General features: G+C 43.7%; 1 protein-coding gene across 3 annotated transcripts; it reads right to left on the reverse strand.

Annotated features, from left to right (window-relative positions):
- Positions 1-1303: 1303 nt before the first annotated feature.
- CAPN9 (calpain 9) lies at positions 1304-25238 on the reverse strand. Of its 3 annotated transcripts, XM_033055440.1 has the most exons (20): positions 25026-25238; positions 20627-20696; positions 20091-20209; positions 19355-19488; positions 18843-19011; positions 18231-18314; positions 17905-17990; positions 16070-16147; positions 12731-12891; positions 11774-11931; positions 10971-11179; positions 10310-10346; positions 9067-9147; positions 8507-8564; positions 7863-7927; positions 5475-5543; positions 4028-4106; positions 3192-3308; positions 2124-2182; positions 1304-1330 (listed from the first exon to the last, which is right to left on the reverse strand). In XM_033055440.1, exons 1-20 carry the CDS (start codon positions 25236-25238, stop codon positions 1304-1306), a joined length of 2073 nt encoding a protein of 690 aa, XP_032911331.1. The 3 variants fall into 3 exon arrangements, with proteins under 3 accessions (XP_032911331.1, XP_032911332.1, XP_032911333.1); XM_033055441.1 differs by lacking the exon at positions 16070-16147; XM_033055442.1 differs by lacking the exons at positions 20091-20209; positions 20627-20696.
- Between the last annotated feature and the right edge of the window lie 1730 nt (positions 25239-26968).

Raw genomic sequence — 26968 nt, forward strand, 5'->3', positions numbered from 1 at the left:
GGAAAGTTGGTATTTTCAACACCATGATCTGTATGGTTTTTTCACTGTTTGAGCTTCACCTTTACTTCAGCTTGATTTTCTTTCCTGAATTGTTCATTAGGTCTAAATCTAGAGAAAACAAAACCCTGTCTGACTCAGTGAGCCAGGACAGCAGGGAATGCAAGGCTAGCCCTAGGGCCATCTGTTACGCTGCAAGAAAGGTTTCAGAAAACAAAGCCAGACAGTTGATTCATTATAAAATAGACATAAGTTATGAAGATTATCATGGAAACAAATCCTATGAAGACCTCTTAAGTCCCTGGCTGCTATTACTGTTATTTTTTAAGTCAGCACTGGCTACCCACATCACATGAACAATAAGTCACAGATGCAAAATAGCGTCTGTAGAGATCAGGACCTCACCAATGGGTACTTTTAGTTAATCTAAAACTGTTACAGTTGTTCTTCTGGAGCATGATTGGTGTGGGACACAATCTTGGACTGCCTGGAGGGAAATGGACCCATGCAAGTACTCACTGTCTCAGAGGCCACGTGTTTCTCTGAAGACGATGACAAAGTGTGTGCAACTCTACAGAGATGGGCCTGTGGGACACTCTCTGGCTACACAGCAAAATGTGAAGCAGAGGGACTTTATTGGTGGCAGGGGAAGGACTAAGAAAAGGTGAGATGCAATAATTTTTCCCTAAAGTTTATCTGTGATGAATGTCAAACCTTAGCTTAAGCATCTTTCTATGGAACCCTGGACCTGGGACCTCAGCTACTAAGAAGTGAATTTTCATCCATACAGCCCCTAGTCTTTCTTTGTCCATAGTTCACTAGACTGCAATTCATGTGGTTGTGACAGGGTACTTGTCATGTAGCCACACATTATGCCTGGAAATAAATACCAAACTGAACAAGTTTTATGCAACCTTGTATTTTCAAAAGCACCTTACAGCAATCAGTAGCCAAGCAGCAATAAAGACTTTTAATCAATGTAGTCCATGCTATGCTGAAACTAAACACAATCCTATTTCATAACAACCTGTGGTCACTTGGGGACAACAGTTTCAGCCTGCTTGGGAGGCATGTGTGCCCCATCCAAATGCTCAGTGCCAAATCCAGTATCAGGCTCTACCAAACACACATGATCTGACACTTGAACTCGTCCACAAGGCTGGAGAATAGAAAGAGGGGGCAGCATGCATGTTTCTCTGCAGGAAATCTCCTGGTGAAGTTTGCATGTGAAGGGGACCTCAGCTCTTGAGGAAAAAGTCTTGGCAGCAAAGTCGCAAGAAACTCCTGGCATCCAAATCAGACTTCTTCAGATGTTCATTGCCAGGTTGATAAACTAGTATCAGAAAAAGATCAACTTTACAATAAAGTATTTCAGGCCCTTCTCCCTCCCCACATCTTTCCCCAGATGAGAGCCATTCCAAAGCAGTGCTTTGCTCTGAGTTGACCCCATGCAGGGAAAAGGACCTTTGCTCTCTTGGCTTTTTTACATCCTGTCATTAAGGAGAAACCTCAGCCAGCAGGAAGGAATAAGGCAAAGCTCTTCAAGCACTAGATGCTGGAAACAGTCATCCCAGCCATCTACTGTGGGTTCCCACATTTCTTTTCCCTAGGAATTCATTGTGCCTCACCCCAGGAAGCTTCAGCTTAGTGTGAAATGAGAGACAGCTCACAGCAACAGGGAGACAAGGAGAGCACAAGAAAATAAGAAGCCTGTGCTGAACAGTGTGAGAAGCAAAAGACAGACATGTACAGGCAAGGCTGATCTGAATTCCTGTGGGATTCAGGGGGAGGGAAAGACCCCCCCCCATCCCCATCTACTCCTTCCTCTTTCCTCCACTGAAACCTGGCACCCAAGAAAGGCAAAAAAGCAGAGAAACTAGAAAGGGGCATGGGAAGTTGTCAATATGACACAGGCCAAGGAAGGAAGGACGGACATAGTGTAGAGGAGATTTAATTAATTGGTAGGCTGTAAAATTCCAGCAATGGTGAAACCTATGGCAGATACCCACCCCTGCACTCTCATGGACACCTGAAGTGTCATGCAGAAATACTCCAGCTCTTAGAAGAGCACAGAGCTCTGGAGAAAGCCCTTCATTTTGTCAGTGTTTATGAATCTGTGCTCATACCTCAGCTATATTCAGGTTAATGAACTCCTTGTTTTTCGCACTCAGTGCTTGGAATACTCCTGAAATGAAAAGCAGGACACCAGTGCTATAAATACACCTCATTCATATTCATACACGAGCTCTCCATCCCACAACGACGAGTGGCCATGCCAAGGAGAGGGAAGGCCTGGCCCAAAGGCAGATTGCTTAGGATTGCTTGGTGGTGGTAGCTCCACTGACAAAGCCAAGTCCTTGCAAGAGGAAATGTCTTGCTGACTTAAGGCCTTTATGCAAGGCTCACTTCAGGACTTGTCTGGCAGAGGTGCCCTGAATGTGCTAAACAGTCAGATTTGGAGGATACTCTGAAATCAAGCCAAGCAATTTGCATTTCTTTATATATCTTATTTAACTTCTATCTCTCAGAAATTTAATAATTCCATTGCTACAGTCAAGAAAGAAAGAGAAGAACAAAACAAAAAAATCAGTGAGGTTGATTTTTTTTCTCATAGAGTGAATTGGGTTTTATTTGAATTTGGAGCCACACTAATGATCACTTTATCCAGCCATTTATCTAGCCTTTTAACCTATCACTACTATTACTGCTGTTTTATAATGAGAGTGACCCTGTGCCAGAAGTGAACTAAGAACTTGAGTGCCTTGATGTACAGGGAACCACATCTGAAGCCAGAAGGGAACATGTTATATAAAAGGCACAGGAGATACCTGCCCAGGCCATGCTAATTTTCTCCTTCCATAAGGCACAAGTAATATTTGAACATTGAACTTGTGTGATCCCAAATTAAGCTCCTGGGTGAGCCACAAGAAGGGTTACAACATGGACTTTACCAGCATTCTTCACATGCCTTCAACATTGCTGCAGAATTTATGCAGCAAGCTCTATTCACATGGGGAAACTTTCCATTAGCAGCAGAACATTTTTCATGTTGCAGGAGAAAAGCCATCCCAAATGCAAATGCTCCTTTCTGTTAGTCTTGTACTCCATCTCAGATATTGTACTACACATTCCACAGCAGAACAATTTCTTTTTCAAAGGGGATGCAGTTCTAGAGGAAGGAGATAGATACTCACGACTCGCATTCTCCAAGCGTATTAGGCAGTTCAGAAAATCGTCAAAATCAATCTGGAACTGCTCATCAGAATACCGGAGGACAATCAATTGCAGCAGGTAATTGTTGAGCTGGTATCCTTCCCAAAGACACGCACAAAGAAAAAGTGAGCACATCACACGTCAGGGGGAATCTACAGATTTCTACTAACTAATCTTGAAAACCACTTAATGGGAGGATGCTTGGTGGCACATATCCATCCAGAAAGAGATCTAACCACAAAGTTCCTTAAGTTTGCAATGAATAACCAACTCTGAACAAGAGATTTTTCAAGCACTGCAGTTTCTGGTCCATGCACATTGTGATATGTGAGAGACTATTCTGTCTTCTTGAATTTGGAGGGATTTCTGTGAAATTATCTGCTTTAATAAAAATAATTTGTGATTAAATACTAATGCAATGATTGCTCTTCATAGGAGATTACTCACTGTTCCTTCAACCCTTGGATGTAGATGGACTCTGAAGTGGTCTGTTTTGGGATCTAACCCTGCACATGTGCAGCCCTGCTGAGTTTAACAGAGCTCAGTAAGATAGATAAGTAGATAGATAGATAGATAGATAGATAGATAGATAGATAGATAGATAGATAGATAGATAGATAGATAGATAGATAGATAGCTCTGCTCCGCCCTTCAGGACTGGGGGGACCTGGGGCAAAATTGCCCTGCTCAATGTGCCCAGGTTCTCTCTGGAGTTGAGATCTGCTCCCTGTTCAGGAGCACCTGGCCTGTGTGATCGTCCTCACCCACGCTGACCAGCCCAACAGATCTACTGGATAAAATGCAGTGCTTGTCTTACCTGCAGCTTTAAGAGCACCACGAAGCTCATAAGAAGACATGGAGCCAGATTTATCAGAGTCAAATTGAAGAAAGATACTCTGTTATGAAAGGAGCACACAGCAAGCTCAGTACTAGCATGTGAAAGGGAGCACAGATATGGCATAGAAAGGCAAGGTGTTTATCTCCAACTGCATAGTATAAGCATTTAAGAAAGCGGACAAGACTTTCTTGGTCCCAGTTCTCTTTGTCATATGAACAGGTTGTTGTGTCTTAAACAAGTCACTGCCAAATCCAAGCATTAAAAAATAATGAGTCACTCTTCATTAAAAATGCTGTGATTTTTTAAGAAGTGATTTTAACTGGAAAGATGTCTTGTTCTCTTTCTCTTAACTCTTAACTGGCACATTCTCTTAATCTCCTTTTATGTTTTTCTCCATAGTTCTGAACACTAGAGACAAACTGTTTAACATGATGTTAATATTTGCCACTTATTCATTTGCTTCTAAGCAGAAAAGATCTGAACAGCCACATTCATGGTACAACCAAGAAAACTGATCAAACAGTTTGAATTTTGGCCTACATATTAAGCAATTTTCAATCTGCAGCTAAATTCCATTAATTCCATCAATTTATTGAGATGACAAATGTGACTCTCCTTTGGAATATTGTTATTTGGAGCTGTCGTCGCATTCAGTTTAAAATTTTCCAGCAAATATATGTGCAGATCTCCCTCCAGGATACAAGGATTTCTCAAGCCCCTTGCTAAAACACAGTGTCCTTTGTTAAAAGAGATGTAGCATTAGTACCCAGAAAGTATTGGTTGTTTCTGATGGGCTAGACAAGAAGCCAAGAACTGCATATTTTGAATTCTTTGGTGAAGCACGAATTCAGAAAAACCTATTAATGGCCATAAGGAAACAATTATAATATGTTTTACTTGAATATTCATTCTGTGATTGATTCTGCAAGCCTGCTTATTCTTACTGTTGTATACAGTGGCAGGGAAAAGTGTTTAAAATTAGAATCAGCACTTTCCCAGACTTCAGTACAGTTGACTCCTGAGAGATCAGTAATGGAAATGCAGTGACTTAGGAAATGATTGTTTGCCACTAGTCATGAATCATCACTTTCTTCTTCTGTGCAACAGCAGTTATGGAAACTCCTTAAGTTTCCTTTTGACTGGCTTGCTTATTAGTGTCCATTGCATTCTTTACCCCAAACATAGTTGATTAGTTTACAAAAATCTCCGTTATTTCCAGAAAACCATTATGGTTTATCATCATGGAAAGCTAAGAATGTCTTTGACTATCCAAAACAAATCCCATGCTTTTAAAACATTTGTTTTTTGTTAAAATTTATGGCTTGAATACACTCCTGTCTCCATTTTTGTCTGCATATACCTAATAAACTGTTCAGGAAGTAGCTAATGAAATGGAGCAAAAATTACAGTGGATAATGTCACCTACTATCCATTTCTTCATTTTTTCCCAGAAAATTTTGAACTCACTGAATTCCAGTTTCCCATTTCCACTGGTCTGGTAATATGAACTAAGGAAAAAGGACTTGTTATATGAAAGCCCAAGTTCAGTCGGAGCTTATCAGAGTAGTTCCTTTTAGCAGAAAACATTAAGTTGACTGGAAAGCCTATGGTGCTGCTGAAACTGGCATTGGGATTTCTCAGAAGGTAGAGCTCCAGCAGTTACAGTCATGCCTGTGGTTGTGATACTGGAGGAACATTATGTGATATAAAAACACAGCTGAGCAATTCAGGCACTATATGAGGAAGAAAGATTATTCTAAGGCAAGAACAGTTTTGGATGTAAATGGGATATAAATGATTCAGAGAATTAAATTACCTGATTAAAACAAATTGCTGCTGTACCCTAAGGAGTTAGTCAACCAATGTGCTGTCAGTATTTTTGTCTGGAGACAAAACTCTGTTGTAATGGCTCAACCAAAAATTAATGTGAGTAGTGGGGTGAGACTGGCAAAATCCAGTCCTTATGGTCTGAAATAAATGCCTGTATAACAGTTCTGAGAGGAAATTATTAGATCTGCCTGAAGTGAGTTATTCCAGTGAGTTACTGATGCCTCCCAAGCACAGTTCACTTCCAGGATGAGGCACCTACTCTGCAATGCTGAATAAAGCATGGTCCCATTCCCCTTCCTTTTTCCATCTTGCCAGAACAAAGCCCTTGCCCAGATGGGCGCTAGCTCAGCAAGCATCCACAAAGGTCAAAACATACCAAGCAGGGTCTAGCTAACACCTGATGTTATTTGAGCACCTATGCTGGTGACATTATTGAGGACACCCATAGACCCCAAGGACATTCTCACTTCTGCAAAGGGTTTTTTTTTTCCCAGCCAGGTTCTCCTTCCCAGAGTCATGTAGAACTTTGTTCCTGCTCCTCACCACAGCCTGGTGACCATTGCCAGGGAATTCAGTAGCATGTGACACAGAGGAGACTGTGCCAGCATTGACTTGGGTTTGCATTTTTATGGTTTTGCTCCTCCATTGTGCTCCAAATAGCACATCCCATAGAGTGGGATGATTGTGTCTGCATTCCTTGTGCTCTCAAAGCAGAGGAAGAGATGTCTCCCCATTTATTCAAAACTATGCAGAGATTTGCTTGGAAGCATTGCAAATCATGGAAACTATTCAGTTGTATCCTAAATAGTAAACCTAGAACTGCTGTCATGCTCCAGGGTCAAGCGCAGGCCCTGGCTCTGTGCCAATACCATGTAAGGATGAGATGTGAACATGGACCAGCTCCCTGCTGAGGCTTGGTTTTTAAGCAAGGAAATTTAGGTCTGGTCCCTGGTTTCTCATTGCATATGCAGGGTGACTAATCTGCATTGAATTTCAATATTATGAACTGGCTTTAACAGGATAAAATTTTTTTCTGTGTTGGTTTCCTCTTAGAAGTGTTTGAATGGATGTTACCTCTGTCATGGACTGAAGCAACAAATGCAAAAGACATCTCAGCTGAACAAGCAAGACATAAACTAAACTTTAGATGGTAGGACAGTTTTGTTTCATGTGTAATGAGACTGTTTTTTTTGGGAAAGCATACTGCAAAAGCAGCTCTACCTGGGGAGAAGCCATGCTAAGCAAATCAGCAGGAACCAGAACTCTGCAAAGGACAAATCTGGTGGAGAAGCACCTGGGCTGTGATTGGCCTCACCTGATGTCTCAGCAATCATTTAGCACCCCTCAGTTAGGTACAACCAGAACAATTAATTACACCACCCCTTTTGCTATCTACAAAGGAGGTCTAGAAAGCTGGCTTAGATGTAGACGCCTACACCACAAATGCCTAAATTTGGAAAGACAACTCTCACCCACATGTCTGTTTCCTGGAGTCCCGGGAACTAGCTGAAAGACCAGATTTTCCAGTTTTTAAACTGATTGTCAAAAAAAGAACTTTGATATCAGCAATTTTCACCACTGCTGAGTCTTAATTTCTGACCCATAATTTACATGTACAACTCTGTCTGGTTAATTCAGCTCCCCAGACAATAGACTTTTCCTGAGTTAAGTAAGAGTTCTACATCTCTTTCAAATAAACCACAGCCTGGAAAATGCACAGTTCTTTATAGAAGTAGCTTGAGATTTACTTCTAAAGGTGGTCAGCATTAAAGCATCTGCCTCTAAGTCTGCACAGTTTGTCCTGAAGCTCCTAACCCTAAATTTCCAAAATAAAAATCTGGATAAAACAGTCGTATATTTTTCCTTTGGGTAGTGATCTGCCGTGACATTACCAAACCCATTTCTGACATGCATGACATATAATGTAGAAGACAATTATATTCATTCTCCGTTTAGCCTCACAGGCACTTATTTGAAAGGATACATCCATAAGAGAAATGATATTTCGGCATGAAATGAGACTTAAGTTCTTGAATTTTATGTTCTTTGCTGAAAAAGAACAATAATATGAAAGAAATCATGGACAAAGCTGTCTTTTATAAACAGAAAGGAGAAAATAGGACTTATGACATGAGATAACTCTCAGGCCTCGTTGTGGGAAGGCCTGTGAACTGGAAGATGAAGGTAGCTCTCACTACAGAGAAGTCTCAGTCCAGACAGAAAATTCATTTACTGGAGACATGACAGGAAATACTGCCCTTGATTTATAAATCAGAAGATGAGGTTCAGGAAGCGACAGGTTTTCTGCTATACAAAGGGCCTGTTGCAGGATCAGGAGCTACATCCAGCTCTTAAAAGTCCCAGGCTAGTGCCAGAGTCTCCACAGCAGAGGGGCAGTGCAATAGAGATTTGGCCTCATTGAGCTGGCATGGATTGTGCTGGAGGCAGGGCAAGCTCATGGATAGATCATGGACCAAATGCTTTCCTGGCTCTGCCCTCACTGGCTCAAGGACACCAGGTGGGGGTCATAAGACAGCCTTTAATTTTCCATATGTAAATGAATTAAATGGCAGCTTTTATTTTACAACACTCCATACAACCCCTAACTTAGAAGTTGTCAGAACTTACTTTTCTTTAGTACAGCATTCAGCACATACTCAAGTTCTTCTGCAGATATCTCCATGTCCTGCAGGGAAAAAAAAAAAAGAAAAGTGAAGCATCAGTTACTTGAATGTTTCTGTAATCAGATATATCAAAAACCTCAGAAATCACAAACATCACTCATCTGCACTTTACTGCAACTCAGAAAAAGAGAACCCTAAAAACGCAGGAAAAGATAAAAATTTAAGGGCTGGGAAAATACAGCAGTACTGCTGTGCATAAGTCTGTCTGAAGGAGATCTCAAGCAGGAGCTGTTGATGCAAAGATAATCAACTTCAACTGAACATTAAACCAGGAAGGCTCCTTCAGAGCTTGAGTTCTAGCTTTGGTCCTCCTGCTTGCTCACCAGGGACTGCACCCTTATCCACTGAGCCATAAGACATGGTGACATCTGGTGCCCAAACAACACACTACAACTAAGCAAACTCCCAAAATATGTCGGGTTTGTTTCATGTGGCCCTGGATAGGGGCAAAAGTGTTTTCCTTCCTTTTACAGCTTGCTCTGACCCAAAGTGTTTTGCACTCACCTTTCCTGAAATCTGCTCAAACAGTGCTCGGAACTGCTTCTCCTCTTCAGTTTCTTGTGGGCTTGGGGTTGGGTGTAAGGGCTGCAACACCAACCACACAAGTCCTTATAAGAATTGTAAAACATTGTGTTTCTCCTGCAAATAGCCCCTCTGTGCACCCCAGACCACTGTACATCTTTAAATAAGGGTACACACGCTTCTGAACTCTGCCAGATCTGAAGCCTCCCAGCCACCTCTCTGCCCTGGAGGAGTCTCACCCTCTCATTTCCTCCACCTGGGCAAGTGCACAGTGTGCCACTGCCTAGGTAAAAACCAAGAATTCCCATCCTGGAAAACACCTTTCTCCTCTCATCCCACCCTGCACCTTTCTGTTTCCCTGGGCCTCCAACAAACACAGTGCTGTTGAGCTCTCTCCCGTAGCATCATCCCGGGAGCTCTGGCCCTCCTTGAGAGCACCAGCCAGAGGTGGCTGCACTTCAGTGTATTGCCCAGCACAGATTTATTTTGCTACAGAAGATGGCCCTGAGATCCCAGAAATGAAGATATCGTTGTTAGCTGGGTCCCCGGAGAAGAGTTTTACTAAAGAGGGACAAATTAGATCTTGGCTTAGCTTGTTTCCATGGAAAGGCACACCACAATTAATGGTTTATTTTGCAGGGATACACTTAAACAGGAGCTGACTCAGACCCAGCTGCAACTAGTGCTCAGCAGGCAGACCAAGCCATTCAAAAGGAAAGAGAATTCAATCATTTCAGTAGGCAGGTGCATGTGTACACATTCCTTCTCAAGTCCTGCAGATACTGAGAAGTAAAATAAAGATACCTGTATGCAAAATTAATGTATGTCTATGAGACCTACTCTTTTGCTTCTTATTTTTCAGAATAAATAAAATTTTAAAAGATGTGAACAGCCATGTGCCTCCCCAGTGCTAATGGGTGGTGCTTTCACTGCACACGTGGTGGCTGACACCCACCTCTGGTGCTGGCTGGCACTGACTGCCTTCAAGAGCATGCAAAGCATAACGATTATGATTTCAATTGTTACATATTTTACCATATTATTGTTACACTTTTACCATACATTTTTACTACATTCAGCAGAGCTTAGCATTTCAGTGACATACACAAAGCTGATGATTGTGAAACATTCTGTGAAATGAACGTGGTTTAGCCAAAGAAGGAAAAGCAATGTGTGACGGCTTCTGCTGAGCTACTCTCTTGTTATTTTAACTCTCTAGACTTACCTCAGGGAGATCAATGGCAACGTTTTCATCTAGATCCCTGGAGAAAACAAAACCTTATTTGGTATCTGAAGTTATTCAACATCTGCTTGAGGTGGAAGCTTGCTTATTACCTTTTCCCCAGATGAATGATAAAACAGGGTTTTTTTAACTTAACAGGTTATGTTTAGCTAAAATTCGTCAAACAATCAGACTTTCGCACTCTTCAAATTTTGGTATAACAGACATTAGGCAGGGCTAAGGGAGGACACAGCTGTGCATGTCATCTGCTAAAGAATTCATCTCATTCTTTATTCATTATTCACTGTGAACACATTTTTCCCTTGGAATGCTTATTTAACATAAAATTGTCTTTTGGACAAACTCTGGGAGGAAACAAACAGGAAGCAAACACTGCTGTATTCACAGAGACCCAAACAGTGCCAGGCAGCAAGCAACTCTTGCTTATCAAACTTCCAGCAGATTCATCATGGCATGCCCTATTTCCCCACCCTCTCAACTCCTCTCCAGAAAAATTCAGGTTTAGCAAAAATGGGCAAATACAAAAAAAAAAAACCCAAATGGTTAAGAACTTTCCATGTTGGGTCTCGCTGTAGGGCTGGGTGCCTGCCAGCCACACTTTCCCCATGAGCACTGGAGGGCCCAAAGGTTCCTGTTGACTTACTCAGTGATGGCCTTCTTCTCAGAGAAGATCCTCAGGCAGAAATCTGCCTCCTGGTGTGGCTCAAATGTGGTTGGAATAAGAATGTAATCCCCTGGTGGCAGCTTGAATCGGTGGGATACTTCCCTTAAATTGATGTAGGTTTTGCTCCTGGCCTTGGAGGGGTGGTACCTGAAGAAGTCTTTGCCCAAGTGTCCATCTCTGCCAGGGCTCTGGGAGGGGAAAACAAGGCAGTGCTGCACTGGTCAGGGTGTGCTGAAAGCCATACTCACCCCTTTCCTAATCACAGAGCCAAATTCTGCCTGGCACAGGCATCACCCCAAGCTGGGATCCTGACTCTCATTCCCTCTCCTAGGTCCTTACAGCAATTTAGCTCCCACCTTACGGCAAGGACCCATTGCCAATGCCCTTTCCCACCCAGAAGGCAGTCTCAGAGTACTCTGGGACATTCCCTGCCACCATCCCAGATAGGGTGTCACCGAGCAGTGACAACAAATGGACCAACCTCAACCTCATTCGGGGACAGGCATCTGTGTGTGATGTGCCCCAGGATGCTCAGAAGAAGCATACTCCCTCTCCCTGAGCCTGGCAGGGGGTGACAGAATCACAGGGCTGAGGAGTCCATCCCAGGAGCACATGGGGACTCCAAAATTCTGCTCTGAGAGGACCCCACCTTCCATGGGGCTTGATGTAACTGAGAAGGTTATTTTAAGAGCAAGGGCCCTAAAAATGGGGCAGGGATACAAAACCAGAGAAGTTTCAAACACCCACAGTGCAGCTCCTGTGCTGTGGCAGCAAAGGAGTACCTCATAAATAGAGTAGCCAATGGTCAGCATTTCAGCTCCAAGCTTCTTGAGTTTACGGCGATCCTTTTGCATCAGTGCTGCTATGAACGTGCACTCATCTTGTCCATCGTCCTTCTCTGTCAAATGCAGCTTGATTTGTGGATTTGTCCAGAAAGTCTCTGCCAATGTAAAGAACACCAGAGAGTTTCTTGACTAAGAATAATAAACCACCACTACTACTAAAAAATACCCCACCAAACCAAAAAAGACAATTAAGCTGAGGTTTCAGTCAAACTTAGTTTTTCCATTAATTGTTATACTTCTTTCCACTAAGCTTTGCAAAAAACAAGCCAAATCCCAAAGTCCTTCATGGAACTAGGTGTAGGAAAGATTTTAGGCCTGGTGCCTTATTAAGTTACCATGTTTCAAATGAAGTTGTCAGATGAAATTTTGTTAAAATTACATAGCTACAATGATCCCACAGTGCTGGTGCCAGTCTGCACTAACACAGTTCATATCCATTACACAGCTTCAGGGACACATAAATATGTTGGCTGAGCTGGGATTTTGGTCTTATTTTACACTTGCTGCTGCAGTTTAACTGGCTTATTTAAACTCAGTCCTGCTCATGCAAATGTCATTAAGAGGTAAATCAGATCCAATGAACCTGAGAGCAAAAAAGGAAACTCTTTCACCACAAAGTCTCAAGTGGGACCATGTGAATGAACATTTATCACTTTGCTCATTGCTGGTTTGTTCATTCCAAAAAGCCAGTCACAGAAAAGTCTTATCTTTAAAGTACAGCACTCTTAAAACTCATGGTTTGAGTTTCCTCATTTGCCCCTTTGGCTAGTTCCTGTCAGCTGAACCATCCTGCACCCACAGGTAGGTTATAGAGTTCCTCTCTGAAGAGATATAGCTCAGGGTGAGTAAAGATTTCAGTGCCTGCTTCTCATTTTCAAACTGATATGTACTTACCTAGGAAATTTCTACATCCTCCTGCAGTGGCTCCCCGGACCCAGCTTCCCTGGTGGATGGTCACCTCCCATTTGTGGGCACTGCTGTCTTCCAGGGCATCTGGAGTCAGGTTGCAGATCTCAACTTTGTCAAAATGCTCTTTGAAGTCTTCAAACTTCATCCTGAGCAAAAGGCATGGTAAGGAACAGGCGGCCATTCATTTTTGTGAAGGATGCCCAGCAGAAGTATTTATCCCCCAGAGCCCAGGGCCAGATAAGCAGTTCATGTGGTGTAGTTTTGGTGACCATGGATATGTGCCAGCACACAGCAGAACAACTAGCTTTCATCCACTGATATAAAGCTCAAGCATCTCATTCTGACATCTCTTACGTCTGCCTTTCACTCAGTTACAACTGAGTCTAAGATGAAATAGAAGTGACACTGGCACGAAACCTACAGTGGAAAGAGTTATTTCACCAACACCATCCTGGCCTTAATGGCTGCATCTGCATTGCCAAATACCCAACCAAAGGATAGTCTGGCATGTGCAGGAGCCAAGTCTTCATACAAATCATCTGTGTGTTCAGTGCCAGGCACAATGATAGCATGACCAGTTACACATGGTGATGGATTAGTCAAGCCAAGGTATGATTACCTGTCTGCACTGTAATTAAAGTAACATTTGGGTTTCTGTTAAGGTTCCTAGGCTCAAGCTGCTCACCTTTCCTTCCCTTACGGGTGCCTGGGACCTTGTTTTAGCAAAAGTGTACACAAAATATGTGAGATAAAGTGTGTTTGGACTTGAGAAATATCTCCAACTTGCCCTTGAAGATACCGTAGACACTGTTGCCTGCAACTGTGCCCCACAGATGTATATATTTTATGCCCGAGGTGGAGACATGTACATGGCAATGGGAATGAGGGAGAAAATGTCACAATATGGGCAGCTGTAAGATGCTAGGCTGGGCTGGTTGAAACTAGTCTGCTCAGCACATGGAGAAGCAGATATGCCAGGAGATTTTATCTAGCAAGTACAAAGGCAAAAAATACCAATAGTCTCATTGGACAGAGTCAGCTCAGGACTGAGCAAACAGCCAAGACAAGGGACAAACAGAGCCAGGCACTGCTGGGCATTGGGTGCAGCCCTGAGCAAAAGGAAACAGTGCACAGAAGCTAAGAGACAGCAGCTTGAATGGTGTGCACCACAGGGACAGGAGGCACACTCTAAGCCTGAGGATAGCCTTGGTAGGCTGAACTTCCCTGTGTTAAAGAAGGATGTATTAGGCCTTTGTGAAGGCAATTTGGCACCTAGATATGTTCTCTGCTCTGAATTGCTATCTGGTAGATTCTCTCTCTCTCTCTCTCTGGACCATAGAAATAACACACAGAAATGGCTCTCCTCCCTAACACATGCTTTTATAACTATCCTTTTCCTCCTGTGGCAGATGCTGAACAACCAAATGGAGCAGCAGGAGAGCAAAAGCCCTCCAAGATGCAAGTTTATTTGTGGCAGTGGCAGATAGACCCAGCTAGCCCCCAGTGTGCCTCATCCAACACAGCCAGTTCCATTTTCCTTCCTCATAACAAATAGATGTCTGGGGTGGCATTAATTTACACCTGCTATGGGCCATTTTACAAGTTGGCTTCGGTGTGGAAAGAAACAGCAGGGTTTGCTTTGCTGAGTTCTGCCCTTTCTTGTCAGATATTCCCAGATACTGTTAGCCCTAGGAACTGCTAATTCTCACTCTGATGCTCAGGACATTAAAGCAAGGGCAGCATAGCAAAATCTGTCTCAAAATGGCTTGGTATCCCGGCCACACTGTGCAATTTTGGACTCTTTGGAAAATGTGCTGCAAAGCAGAGGAAGGGGTTGCTCTTTATAGATTAGATTTGACTTCTAGGAGGTAAAACACCTGTTCTGATTTCCCTAGAGCTGTTCTGGGTTTGTATTTAAGAAAGGAAAAGAAGGCTCTGATCTCCTGACCTTAGCAGGGAAGGGACTAGGATGAGTGAGAAGCTGATTTCTTAGCCAGCCACAAGATGCCCCTTCGCACCTATTAGAAGCACCTGGACAAGACCAATCTGAACTGCTAATATGTAGCTAAAATGTCTTTGGAGGTTAATGAGGTCAAAATGTCCTCAGCATGTCACCATGAAGATTTTCTTCAGTTCTCACAAGTCCAAAGAACAATAAGATCTAAAAAGGGGTTTTTTTTCCATTAATTACACTATTCAGTTGATGCCTACTTGCACACTTTCACCTCCATCACATGGTCAGGCTTTAAGTTCTGCCCTGCACTGAGATACTTGCTGGAGTTACTTGGGCTCTGTGTAAACTTTCTGTCTCCTTTAGAGTCACCACATAAGCTACAGCTGTAGCCAGGTCAAAAACAGAAAAAAACTCACCAAACCTAAAATCCAAACAAACACAAAAGCTTTTTGAAGAAACTGCAAATGTCCTAATGCATTTGCTATGTCAATAGCAAAATAACTCAAAATATCTTGCTTAAAAAATACAGTAATGGAACAGCCACCAGACCTACTTCCCTCCAGTTATCAAAATTTGGGATAAATCATTTTGTTGCTTTAACATGCTGCGTTGTCTATCTCAAATAATTTCTCAGGCCTGAAGTTGAACTTTGGTTTAACTTGCAGGCAAAATCTGGAATAGCTCCATCGCATACTTCTCTAAGATTTACCTCTTTGTAAAAGAATTGAGCATCTGGCCCCAGAAAATGTGACCCAACACATTATCACAGCACGGTTGATATAGGGGGGGATCCTGTGTGAGTGAGCCATCTGCTCTGTCTGAGATCATGAATTTGGCATGAAGAACACTTCACACTTCTAAAGCAATTTCCACCATGTTGGTTTCTCTTTTTCTTCTGATTTCATCATTTCATTTCATTTCATTTCATTTCAAATTTTCCACAATTTCACGTGTATCTCGATGCTCTTTATGCATAGAGTAATATTGCTTCTCAGGACTCATTCTCTTCCAGCGCATGTGCAGAATTAATCTTGAAGGCATTTAATAGCTGATGAAGTGCCATACAATGCTCCCTTCTGAATATCCTGCCTTTGTTCATGGGAAGGATTTAAAGGGTGTTGTATTCATGGGACACACACAGTATTTGAAATACCAGTGCCATTAACTAAACTAATTTTTGAGGGCTTTTGTTGTTAAAACAGATATAGGCACACATGAAACCCAGAAAACAAAGGGAGCATTCTACCTGCCCTCTCTTAGGCAGAAACTGAGAATTTCATCATGCAAAGACTTCTTCCTTGTTGCTTGTTTTGGCCACTTGCACCTTGACTTCTGATTAGAGTCACACAGTTTAGGAAGCTGTGGCTTACCAGAACTCTCCATCCTCCCGTGCTGCCTGCGACAGGTGTCTCTGCTCCGACGGGCTGATGGAGCGCCACTCTGCAGAGCTACAGGAAAACAGAACCCAGCTGTACTACAGGAATGTGGCAATCAATGTTCCCTGGCTCAGAATGACTGGTTGGACATAATAACAGGCTGTTCTTCTCTCACATGTGTTTTATTTGTGCAGCTTGCACAAACACAGTTGCATTTAAGAGGTTTCCTGATCCCTCTAGCACTCATGGTCACAGAGACCCAATAAATGCAGCCAAAAGCAGCACCAGGCCAAAGATCCCAAAGCTGATCCAGAGTGGTCTCAATGCGAGTTATTGAGACTGCTCTCAGGTGTTTGGGTTGGAGATAATATGGCTATTGGTAAACCTCAGGATGTTGGCAAGTAAACACTCTCCTTAAATCTGTATTCCATCTGTGGCACCATCTTCTTTTTCACTCCTGTTGCTAATTTAGGGCCAGATGTTTTTTCAAAATTGAGTCAATGGGAACTGAATAGGTTCCTTCCATCAGCCTACACAGAGAGATTTGGTGGAGTAACTGGGGCCCCAGGTTAAGTCTTTGCCTCCTTTTCACTCACTCCTTCAACTCCAGCTGTGGTATATCAAAACCAAACAAAAACCTGATAAAGCTTTTCAGGAAACCTAGACGTGCACTACTCTATTTCCAACTTGACATAATAAATTTACGGAGTAGTAGGCACCTTGTGTTGTGGTTTTTAATTCCAGCAACCACTACAAAATGTTAATACAGGCTCCTGTATTGACCTGCTAGTCCCTGTGCATCCTGAGTTCCAGAAAGCTTTCCAAGTGCAGAGTCAGAGCTCTGCTTTGCAGAGACAGCCTTTTTTATGAACAGCATAAACTGCTGGATGCCTGTTCTGATCATAACCTCTCCACCTTTTTCAGATTTAAAAACTCATTATACATGTCAACTATCCATGTTTTTCTTCAAGATAAAGGATCTGAGCTGATGTGGACACATTTAATTTACTTCTGACCATGATAAGGACAAAGAAATTTAAAACAGTACTACAAGATTACATGTCTCAGCAATATTAAAGGGCCAGGCAGGTTATGGTTCCTCTCTTCTACATCCGTGTGAATAAAAAAAAAACACTAGAAAAAATGAAACAAAAATGAAACAATGCATATGTGCAAAAATACACTGAAATTGTGTGTTGGAGAGGAATGTAGTGTTGATTTTTCACCGTGTATTTTTTCATTTTCTATTGTCTGCACTTTGTTTAGTATTAGTAGTAAATCCTGACTGGTTTTCAGGCCAATCCTGTTGTAGGTTGCGGTCTTTCCACAGCTTTTGCATGGAGAGGGTCTCATTTAATGGCCATATATTATTATTATGGTATTACGTCTGATATGTTCAGAAGGCTCAATCAATAAGCATAGAGGGATGCAAGCTATTCAGAGGGTGTAATATACTGTCATTTTTAGCTTATCTGTAGTAGGACATAGTATGGACATTGTGCTGCAAATACTACAGCAACAAGCTTGTAAATATTTGACCAAAAATATCACTGCAAATGAATAATTTTTACAACTGAGAGTGTATTAAAATTAACTCATTTATATAAAGCATGATTTCTGCTAATGCTAGGTTTTGGGTTCTAATCAACCTCGACAGTGTCCTGCATTGTGCTGCTTTGAATAAGCTGTAGGGCAGTAATACTGTTGGGCATGTGCAAACTCTTGGTTTAATTTCCCATGGAGCAGCTGGGGCTGCAGAAAACCAGTTGAGGAGCAGAAGCTGGGATTTGGCCTCTGTGAGACCAGTGTGTAAGGGACAGTGCACCCACTTGTCACTCCAAGGGCCGTTCCACTCCACCTGTCCCCATGGGTTCCTTATCCTTATCAGCTGCACTTGCCGGCCCCTGTAGCTCACCTGGGGAAGAAGGAAATAGAGAAAACATCAAGTGCCAGGATCTAGGGAGCAAGGCTTCTCCAGTGTGCAGAGGCTGCTGTTAATGGCTGGGCAAAAGAGTGCCACAGGAGATGTGGGAGGGGAATTTGGACAACTTCCCCAGGATAATTTCCCCCATCACCTGAGGCTGAGGAGGCAGTCCCTTATCCAGTCCCTTATCCTTCCCTTAGATGTCTCCTTGCCCCTTGCTGCAGGACATACCTCCTCAATGCCAGTCACAGAGTACGCATGGCCTTTCACGAGGCCAAACGGGGTTCGGGCTTCTGACTCGGCCGCACTGCTGGTCTGCAACAGGGGAAAAAGTGTGAATGGACCTCTCTTTTCAGAGTGAGATCACAAGTGGTGCCACCTGGCTCCTTCCAAGCACCAGGCTAACTGGTGGTTAACCCATACTACAAACAGGAACTTGTCTTTCTGCTCAGCCATGGTGCAATGGTCCACTTCTGGGAAAAAATATGGGGGGTTTTAAGCATTGTTCACTCAGAGCAAAAATGAGGTTGTTCCAGGATGGAATTCCTCTGCCCCTGTGATTTTGTTTCAGCACAGTCTACATTTCCAGGATCTCAGTCTTAACTCTCAGACTGAGATCAGGTGTGCACACAGTCTCATTTCTAGTAAAAAGATTTTGATGGACAATGATGGTGGTGAAGGGTCCCATCAGCCAGATGAGTATCACACTGCCCAGTTCAATAAAAATTTAACCAGTCTTTTCAAGCAGCAAACTTCATCAGGAGAAAAAGAGAAACTCAAACCAGAAAACATTGAACCCAAAGCTGAGGGCACCAAGAAATTGAGACCCCCTTTCTTACTTACATCAATGGAGCAGCCCACCATTGAGCATCTTTTCAGGGCTTTTTCTAGGATTTCATAGAAATTGTCAGGAGCCACCTTAACATCATACATTTCTCCTATACCCCCAGTGAAGTCCTCCATGGCCTCTATTGTACTGCCACCCTTCAGAGACTCGTAGCTGCCATTCAACCTGGAAAACAGATGCTGACTGTGAGAATTGCTTTCAAGATATCCATGTTTGAGAGCTTTCTCGCATGTGTGGAACTGCAGCAACAGCACTGAAGTCAAAATAAGTACCCCAGAGTGTACCCAAGCAGTAGCATCAGGGTCATTCTGCTTCCCTTTTTAGTTGCATTTTTAATTCATCCATATCTTTAAAGGCTGGGGCTGTTCTTTCTTTAGTGGCAGTTGTCAGGCTGGCAAGGGCAGCAGCAAATGCTAGAAGTTGCTCACTATAATTGTGAATACCATACGAACAAACTGTGAATAATGTATGCACAAGTAGCAAATTATGCATGTGCAGTGGGACTTACTTGGCATAGGCCTTCTCTAGTAAGGCACTCCAAAATTCATTGAGTTCAGCTGAGTGCAGGAAAACCAGCCGGCCCTTGAAGGTGGGTAATCGGTCATCAATCACGACATCCAGCCACTCATTGTGCTGCCAAAACTGGTTAGAATTGAAAGGATGGTGCATGAGTTTGCTGACAGCACAGCATTTCCTGAAAGCAGGATTCTGGTGTCCCAGCATTTCTAATTTTAAGTTAGTAACAACCATAGGCTTGATTAAAAGACATGTAAATCATCTCTTCCCACTCTGCCATGCAAGGCTGCTCTGTAGGAAGGGTGATCTGTCTTAAGGAAACACCAAGACTGAATCTGTAGAGCTGTAGCTCCTTGTCTGGATAATGTCAGTAATGTAGCTACACAAGTGTACACCACATAATTCAAGACTCCTTTAGGACACACGTTTCAGATCCCAGTTCAACTCCTTTAAGGACTTATATCCTAAGTGAGGTGTGTGTGCCCAGGAAAATGTGAAATGATTTCTAACACCATGTATCTGTTCACAACACAGGAATGGTTGTGTTTCTGCCTGTATGAGGCTGACATAGCCTCTAGTTTGTTTGCCAAAACATGAACAATAGTGTAAGCTCAGCAATCCTAGTTTTTTCAGTGTCTCCTCTGCAGTACCTGGCAACCTCACTGCAAAATAAACCATTAAATGTAATGACAGAGATGTGTTCATTCTGTGACAGATGTTCACTTTACCTGGAAGTGAAATATTCCAGCATAATCTGGCCCAAAATTTTGGTCCATTGGCACCACTCTTGCTAGTGTTTTTTCATTCAGTGTGAGAGAAGCTATGGCTGCTAGTAGCCAGCAGTCACCTGTGGGTTGAGAAAAGGGGAGAAAAAGGGGCCAGAGGAGATATGACAGTTAGCTGTCACTTCCCCTGAAATCCAAAAGACAGCCTGTGTGTCCCCAGAGAGGGTGTCCCTGCCTGGCCAGGGCAGACTGCTTAAGTCTGGAGGTACTGGTGGACAAAAGAGTCCCTTGGGCTCACAGGACCCTTGAGTGAAGATCCTTCCCTGATCCTGAATCCCACTGCATCCAGATGGTCCCTGGCATGGATGGGAGGGAGATATCCAAGAGGTAGCTCTGGGCCAGGTGAGCCTGGGCAGGACCTCCATCTCCACTGCTCCCACCAGTTTGGGAGGGACAACATTCCCTCCTATGTGAGGGCACTGCTGCTGCTCTTCACGGGGTGTAGACATGAACACACCCATCCAGGGGGAATCACTCACCAAGATCCCCTTGACAAATGTCAGTTCTGGTGGCTCCTCCAAGGATAAACTTCGGGTCTTTGACAATGTCCTGCAACAGTGAGACAGAGAAATTACTTAAAAGGTGCCAGGACAATATCACCATCACTCTGAAGCAGACTTGGAGCAAACAAACCCTGTGTGCCACACAAGCTGTATTATCCTGCAGCAGTGTTGCCACCACAGAAAACAGGATGGGGAATCCTTGCTAATTAATTACAGTGTAGAGCAATTAAAGAAGCAACTATCCTAATTTTTTTCATAACTAGTTGGCTGCTAATGAAAGGCTGGCATTCTTTATTCATCTGGAAGCAATTGTCAAAATATGATAGCACAAACACATCCAGAAGATTGATGTAAGGCTGCAGCCCTGGTTAGCAGGGCTTTTTGTTTGCTTGTTTTCCTCCCATGGCTGAAAAAATTAAAACTGGTTATTTCCTTTTAACTGAACTTGTGAACCTTTAACTTACTTGCATGTAATACCTGGAACATACAGTGTCTGACAACCATGAGACAATTTCCTCCTCAAAAAAGCAAACAATAAAGGCACTTCAGTCCTGTTAATTTTTAGAAGGAGCTAAACACTATGCACCCTGGGTGGTCAGAGGGAATGGTACTCGTGGTGACATTACAGCAGTTCTCAGGCATCCATTAGATTGGTTTAGTTCGATTACTAGTACCATGGCTGGATAGAAAAATTACAGTGATAAACCAATAAATGTGGCAGGAATGTTTCTTTCTCCATTTTCCCATGAACTGCATATTGAATGTAATTGATTGACTGAATGGAAAAGAGGGGAGGAGACTGTCTAATATATTACTGGAGGAACATGCTTGTGTTTAATCAGTCCGCCTTGACACATTATTGCAGGCCCTGTGGCATGAAGCAGATCCTTCTGCCTAAGTGGCAAATGAAACAAATTAATGGGGAAGGCGGGGGAAATAGAAGAGCACATTCAGTTATTTAACCCCTGCATTTGCCTAGATTAAATTTAGTTGCTTTGTGTTCATATCACTGCATTTTCTCAGACCATAGGGCAGGATATTGATAGTTTTGTTCACCTTCCTGCACTTATTGCTGAAGCACCTGCTGCTGGCTGCTGCTGGAGCCAGGGCACTCCCCTCAGTGAGCCAGCACTGCTGCTGCAGAGCAATAACCAGCAGCAATATCCAGCAGGAAGCTGGTTTGCATGTTTTTTGTTTGCCTTTGCTGGGGAGGAGGTAGCACAGAACATCACATCCCCAGAGTGCGGAGCAACGGGAAATGAAACAGCAGCTCCTCCTTACCTGGCCCGCCTGCTTGTTAAATACACTCAGTCTTGTTGGGACTGGGCATGGACAATAAAACCACACTCACTGCCTTTATCAGCAATGGCTGATAAAGTAGCTGATCTTCAACAACACACTTAATTTTAGCACCATTTAGCTCTCAGGAGATGCAATTCTCATCGCAGCTAATGCATTTAGCTGTTACCAAGAAGCCCTTGTGTGTTAGCAAGGGACAAGATAAAAATCCTTTCCCCTGACGTGGGTTTGATTCATGACTCATTGTTTATTACACAGCTCTGTAACTCACATACGGAAAAATGTTTTCAACCTACTATGTCTAAAGCAATCAAAAATAATTTTTTAAAAAATCAATAAATAGGAATTCAAAGAATGTTGACTGGACTTGTGCCACATTTTCTGCTGCACAAAAGAAAACACACTACAGTTTTTGAGTGAGTGTTGCAAAAATAATTTTAATTTTCAAAAGACTTTCAGATGATATAATAATGTATGAGGACTTTCAGATTGTCTAAGTGGTTTCTGTGATTACATTTCTCTGCCTGGTCCCAACCTGTCATACTGGTTGTCCATGGCTGTTCATACTAAGAATATTTCTTTACTTCCTCCTGTAGACCATAGACTCATCTGACTTTACTCATTGGTAAAACCTGTTTGTCTTTACTTTCTTGGGTTGCTTTTTTTTTCATGCTTCAATTTATATGTCTAACTTTCCCAGACACTGGGATGTTGAATTAATCCCAACAACGGAAAGGAAAGGAAAGGAAAGGAAAGGAAAGGAAAGGAAAGGAAAGGAAAGGAAAGGAAAGGAAAGGAAAGGAAAGGAAAGGAAAGGAAAGGAAAGGAAAGGAAAGGAAAGGAAAGGAAAGGAAAGGAAAGGAAAGGAAAGGAAAGGAAAGGAAAGGAAAGGAAAGGAAAGGAAAGGAAAGGAAAGGAAAGGAAAGGAAAGGAAAGGAAAGGAAAGGAAAGGAAAGGAAAGGAAAGGAAAGGAAAGGAAAGGAAAGGAAAGGAAAGGAAAGGAAAGGTCACTGATTGCAGTGGGAGATTTACAGATTAGTACTAGCTGAAGGTCTTGCTCATGGTGCTACCAACATGCATATATGCATGTCAAAGTAATGAGAGAGCCTTGTCTACTCTCATTACTAAAGATTAAACACTAACAGATTGTAAATCAGAAGATTTAGATTATTTGTCCCTGCAATTACCTGCATGTACTGTGCTACACTTCATCCAAGCTACTGTAAAATGCTGGTGGGAGAGGCAGAAAAAGCCATTCACCAAGAAAAGAAGTTTGAACACAGATACCCTACACAGAGGCCATGTTTTTGTGCTCACCCTTTCCAGCTATGGCAACTCACCTGGCACATGCCCCAGGCCCATGTTCCCTTTGCAAAGCAAAATGTGTTAAATCGAAATTGTTACAGCACCTCTGTTTTGCTGCTGCTCCTGATGGATAATAGAATGAAACTGATTTAGCTTAAATGCTGAGGAGCCAGAGCAGAGCATAACTAATACCCTGTCCTTACACATCCTCTCAGCCTCCCCTGAGTTTTATTTCTTGCTGTACAGCTCACACAAGTGTGTGTGGGGAATTGGAGTGTAAAGGCAGATGCCATTTGAGGTAACTTACTCATCCTGGAAATGTTTCCAGTTCAGCACACAAAGATCCTGAAGATAACAGACCATTCTCCCCTGCCCCTGTGTACTATACACAAGGCCACACAAGCTCTCAACCAAATTTTAACTATTCTGAAGCTGTACAAAGCCAAAGTAGCACCTAAGAGCTGGGCAAAGGAAAAGCATTCTTTACGATTTAGTGTCACAGCCACGTGCATTTTTGATGCCTCACAGCGCTCTAGAGTCACCACACCTGAAACATTTCAGCCTCACATCCCACTGCTGTGCTAGAAGGGCAGTCCCACAGGCCACCTGTTTTACTGGAGCACAGATAGGCAGCAGTGCTTACGGGGGCTGCACTTAGCATATGTAGGGATCTCCAATTTTTTTCATAACTGAAACTGGTCCAGGAGTAACAGCTTTAATTCTGCTCTGTGTCAGCACTATGGTAACTAACAGATGCTGAGGCACTGAATGCTTATCACTGTGAATTAAGATAATTTAAACCCTTCTTTAAGCTTACTTTGTTCTTTCTCTCCCTTGGTATCACTGTCAACAATGAAAAGTTTTTTATAAAGGAAGAAGCTTTTAGACTATGAAAAAAAAAAAACAGAATAAACACCAGTCGTTAGCAAAGAAATGAAATGTTGCCACATTCTTTCTGTGGTTATTAGTTACAGAGTGAAGTGGGGAGAAGGAACCTGGAGTGATGCTGGGTTTGTGATCTGAGAGCATGTGACTGGTGCAGCTTCAGGCTCCCACTGTGTTATTAATGACTGTTATGCAAGATGCATTAGGAGATACTCACTGAGCCCTTGGCTACTGCTGAATGGCTCAGTAACCACGGCATGCATTTGTAATCTCTCAGTGTTCCCCGATGGAAGTGAGCAAGTAAGTGTAAAACTCTTGTACTTTAAAAGTTAAAAGGTTTGAATTGTTGAAGTTTATCTTAATTATGAATTTCCTACATTAACAACACTTAATTTTAGACAGCTAGAACATTATCATAATGTATTTTACTATTAATTCCCTGCATGGTCTCTTATTTTGATCTTTGGTCTGTCAATACTCTAAGAGAGAAGCTGGTTATGAGTTCTTTATGCATGCACACAAATACACATGTACATCATCAGTCAAATACACATGTACATCATCAGTGTGTCTGTACAAAGCACTACACCCGAAACACGGGGTGAAGCCTTCCAGCCCTTTCCTTCTGCAGCTTGAGCTCTTTGCAGGTGGCATCCCAACCCTGAGCCTCTGCTCCCGAGGTGGGAAGGGTTTCCTGCCACACTTCGTCTCCAACCTCCCTGAGGACTCCTCGTACTTGGGTGCAACCCCGGATCACAGCCGAACTGCGGATTACTGCCGAACCCCGGATTACAGTCGAACCCCGGGTTACAGCTGAACCCCGGAGCACAGCTGGACCCCGGAGCACGGCTGCCTGACTCGGGCAGGAACACGAGGGCATACTCACCCCAGGCCTCTTCCAGACGAAGGGAATGGGTGGGTTTTCACTGAAGAAGAGAGAGGATTTGCAGGCGGGGAAGTCGGGGTCCTCGAAGAGGACACCCCTTTGCAGGCACTCCTGTTTCAGCTGCTCGTAGCCCTTTCCCGAGCTGTGGGTGCCACGGGCAGCCCCGGGATGCGCCGCCGGCCGCGGCTTCGAGTCCTGGTACAGGTAGGGCATGTCTGCCTGCCGGGACAAGGCTTGGCTGGTGATGGGGGCAGAGTGAGGGGCAGCACAGGTGGGAAAAGAGAGGGGAGCAAGAATACCTCAGGTACCTTGTGAAGGAAAAGGGGGTGGAAAGGACCGTGCGATGGGGGAGCCGGCGATATCCTCCAGCCCTCCTCCGTGTCACCTCCTTGAGCTGCTGCTGAGACTGGTCCGGCTGCTCTGACAATGCCAAACACCCTGAAAGCAAACAGGGAGGGAAGGCGTGCATGGCTCCGGCACCGCTCCCCGCCCTGCACGGCCCGGCACGGAGCGCAGGAATGCAGAGCCAGGCCATTGAGCCGAGCCTTGCAGCGAGCCAGAGCCCACGGCGGGCTGAGGCTCTCCCGGCTGGGACAGAGAGCAGCCTGGCCCGACTGCGGCACGGCTGCCTCGGCGGGCAGGTGTTGTCCCCGCTGGACATCATGCAGGAAGGACAGCAGCGTCAAGAGATGCCCGTGGCCATGGGACAGGGGCCTGGGCACAGAGGTGTGCACAAGGAGGGATGTGCAAAGCTAGTGGAGAGGACCTGGAGCAGGACGCATCCTGGGCAAACACCGAGGAAGGATTCTGATGGGCCACACACCGAAGGAGTTCTGCACGCACAAATGTGTGCGTCCTTGTCGCCGACTCCCGGTTCCATGGCCTTGTTCGGCTGACTACTGGTGAAGGGTCTGGAGAACAAGTCTTATGAGGAGCAGGTGAGGGAGCTGGGAGTGTTTAGCCTGGAGAAGGGGAAACTCAGGAGGGATCTCACTGCTCTGTACAACCACATGAAAGGAGGGTGTAGCCAGGCAAGTGGTTGAGCTCCTCTCCCAAGTAACAAGCAGTAGAACAAGAGGAAATGGCCTCAAGCTGCACCAGATGTGGTTTGTATTAGATACTGAGAAAATTTTCTTCATGGACAGGGTTGTCAAGCATTGGAACAGGCTGCCCATGGAAGTGGTGGTGTCACCACCCCCCGGGATATTTAAAATACATGCAGATGTGTGCTCAGGGATGCGGTTTAGTGGTGGACTTGCAGTGCTTTGTTGGTGGTTGGACTCGATGATCTTAATCATCCTTTCCAACCTAAATGATTCTGTGATTTTTCTGCTTACCAGCATTCACCTGCACCACTGTGTCTCATATTGGACAGTAAAACACTGTGCTGGGGAGGGTGCCAGACAATGCAACATGGATGCATTGAAGGAATAACGCTCAGAGCCAGACATGGATATTCCTCGCTGCTTGGAAAGGGAAGAGATGCCACCCTCTTGGAACAAATTACAGTTCCTGTAGTATAAAACACACCCCTGAGTACAAACAGCGCTCAGTCTCCCTTTGCTTTAATTGGCCCTTTGGTGGACCAGTTTAGCTTGCTGCCAAGAGATGATTTATGGAGAGCAATTAGGTGAAACAGAATTAGCTCCTCTCTGGTCTGCTATTTTTCACAGCAGTGCTGGGAGGAAAGTTTTCTTTGTCAGAACGTATATTCCCATGTTTATTCCCCATAATTACATCCATTGTTGATGCCTGCAGGCTCCCTGCTGAGACCAAGTTCCCATTGTGCAAATATATGGATACTGTCCAAATTTGTGAGAAGAGGCAAGCCTGGTGCTCCAAACCTAGCTGTCATTTGACCAAACTTCAGGTTTGCAGAATAGAGTCCAAGTTACTCATGTCAGCTTTTTCTACAGCCAGTGAGAAGATCGAAACCTCTAGAA

Source organism: Catharus ustulatus, chromosome 3, assembly GCF_009819885.2.
Source record: "Catharus ustulatus isolate bCatUst1 chromosome 3, bCatUst1.pri.v2, whole genome shotgun sequence".
In the NCBI taxonomy this organism is placed as follows: domain Eukaryota; kingdom Metazoa; phylum Chordata; class Aves; order Passeriformes; family Turdidae; genus Catharus; species Catharus ustulatus.

Excerpts from the sequence above, each read along its gene's own strand:
- CAPN9 (XM_033055440.1), bottom strand. The coding sequence starts at position 25,238 with ATGCCCTACCTGTACCAGGACTCGAAGCCGCGGCCGGCGGCGCATCCC. Across the intron at positions 18,315-18,842 it reads TGGTGGGCTGCTCCATTGAT|ACCAGCAGTGCGGCCGAGTC; the intron begins GTAAGTAAGAAA and ends CCCCTGTTGCAG. Across the intron at positions 11,932-12,730 it reads AGGATGTAGAAATTTCCTAG|AGACTTTCTGGACAAATCCA; the intron begins GTAAGTACATAT and ends TTACATTGGCAG.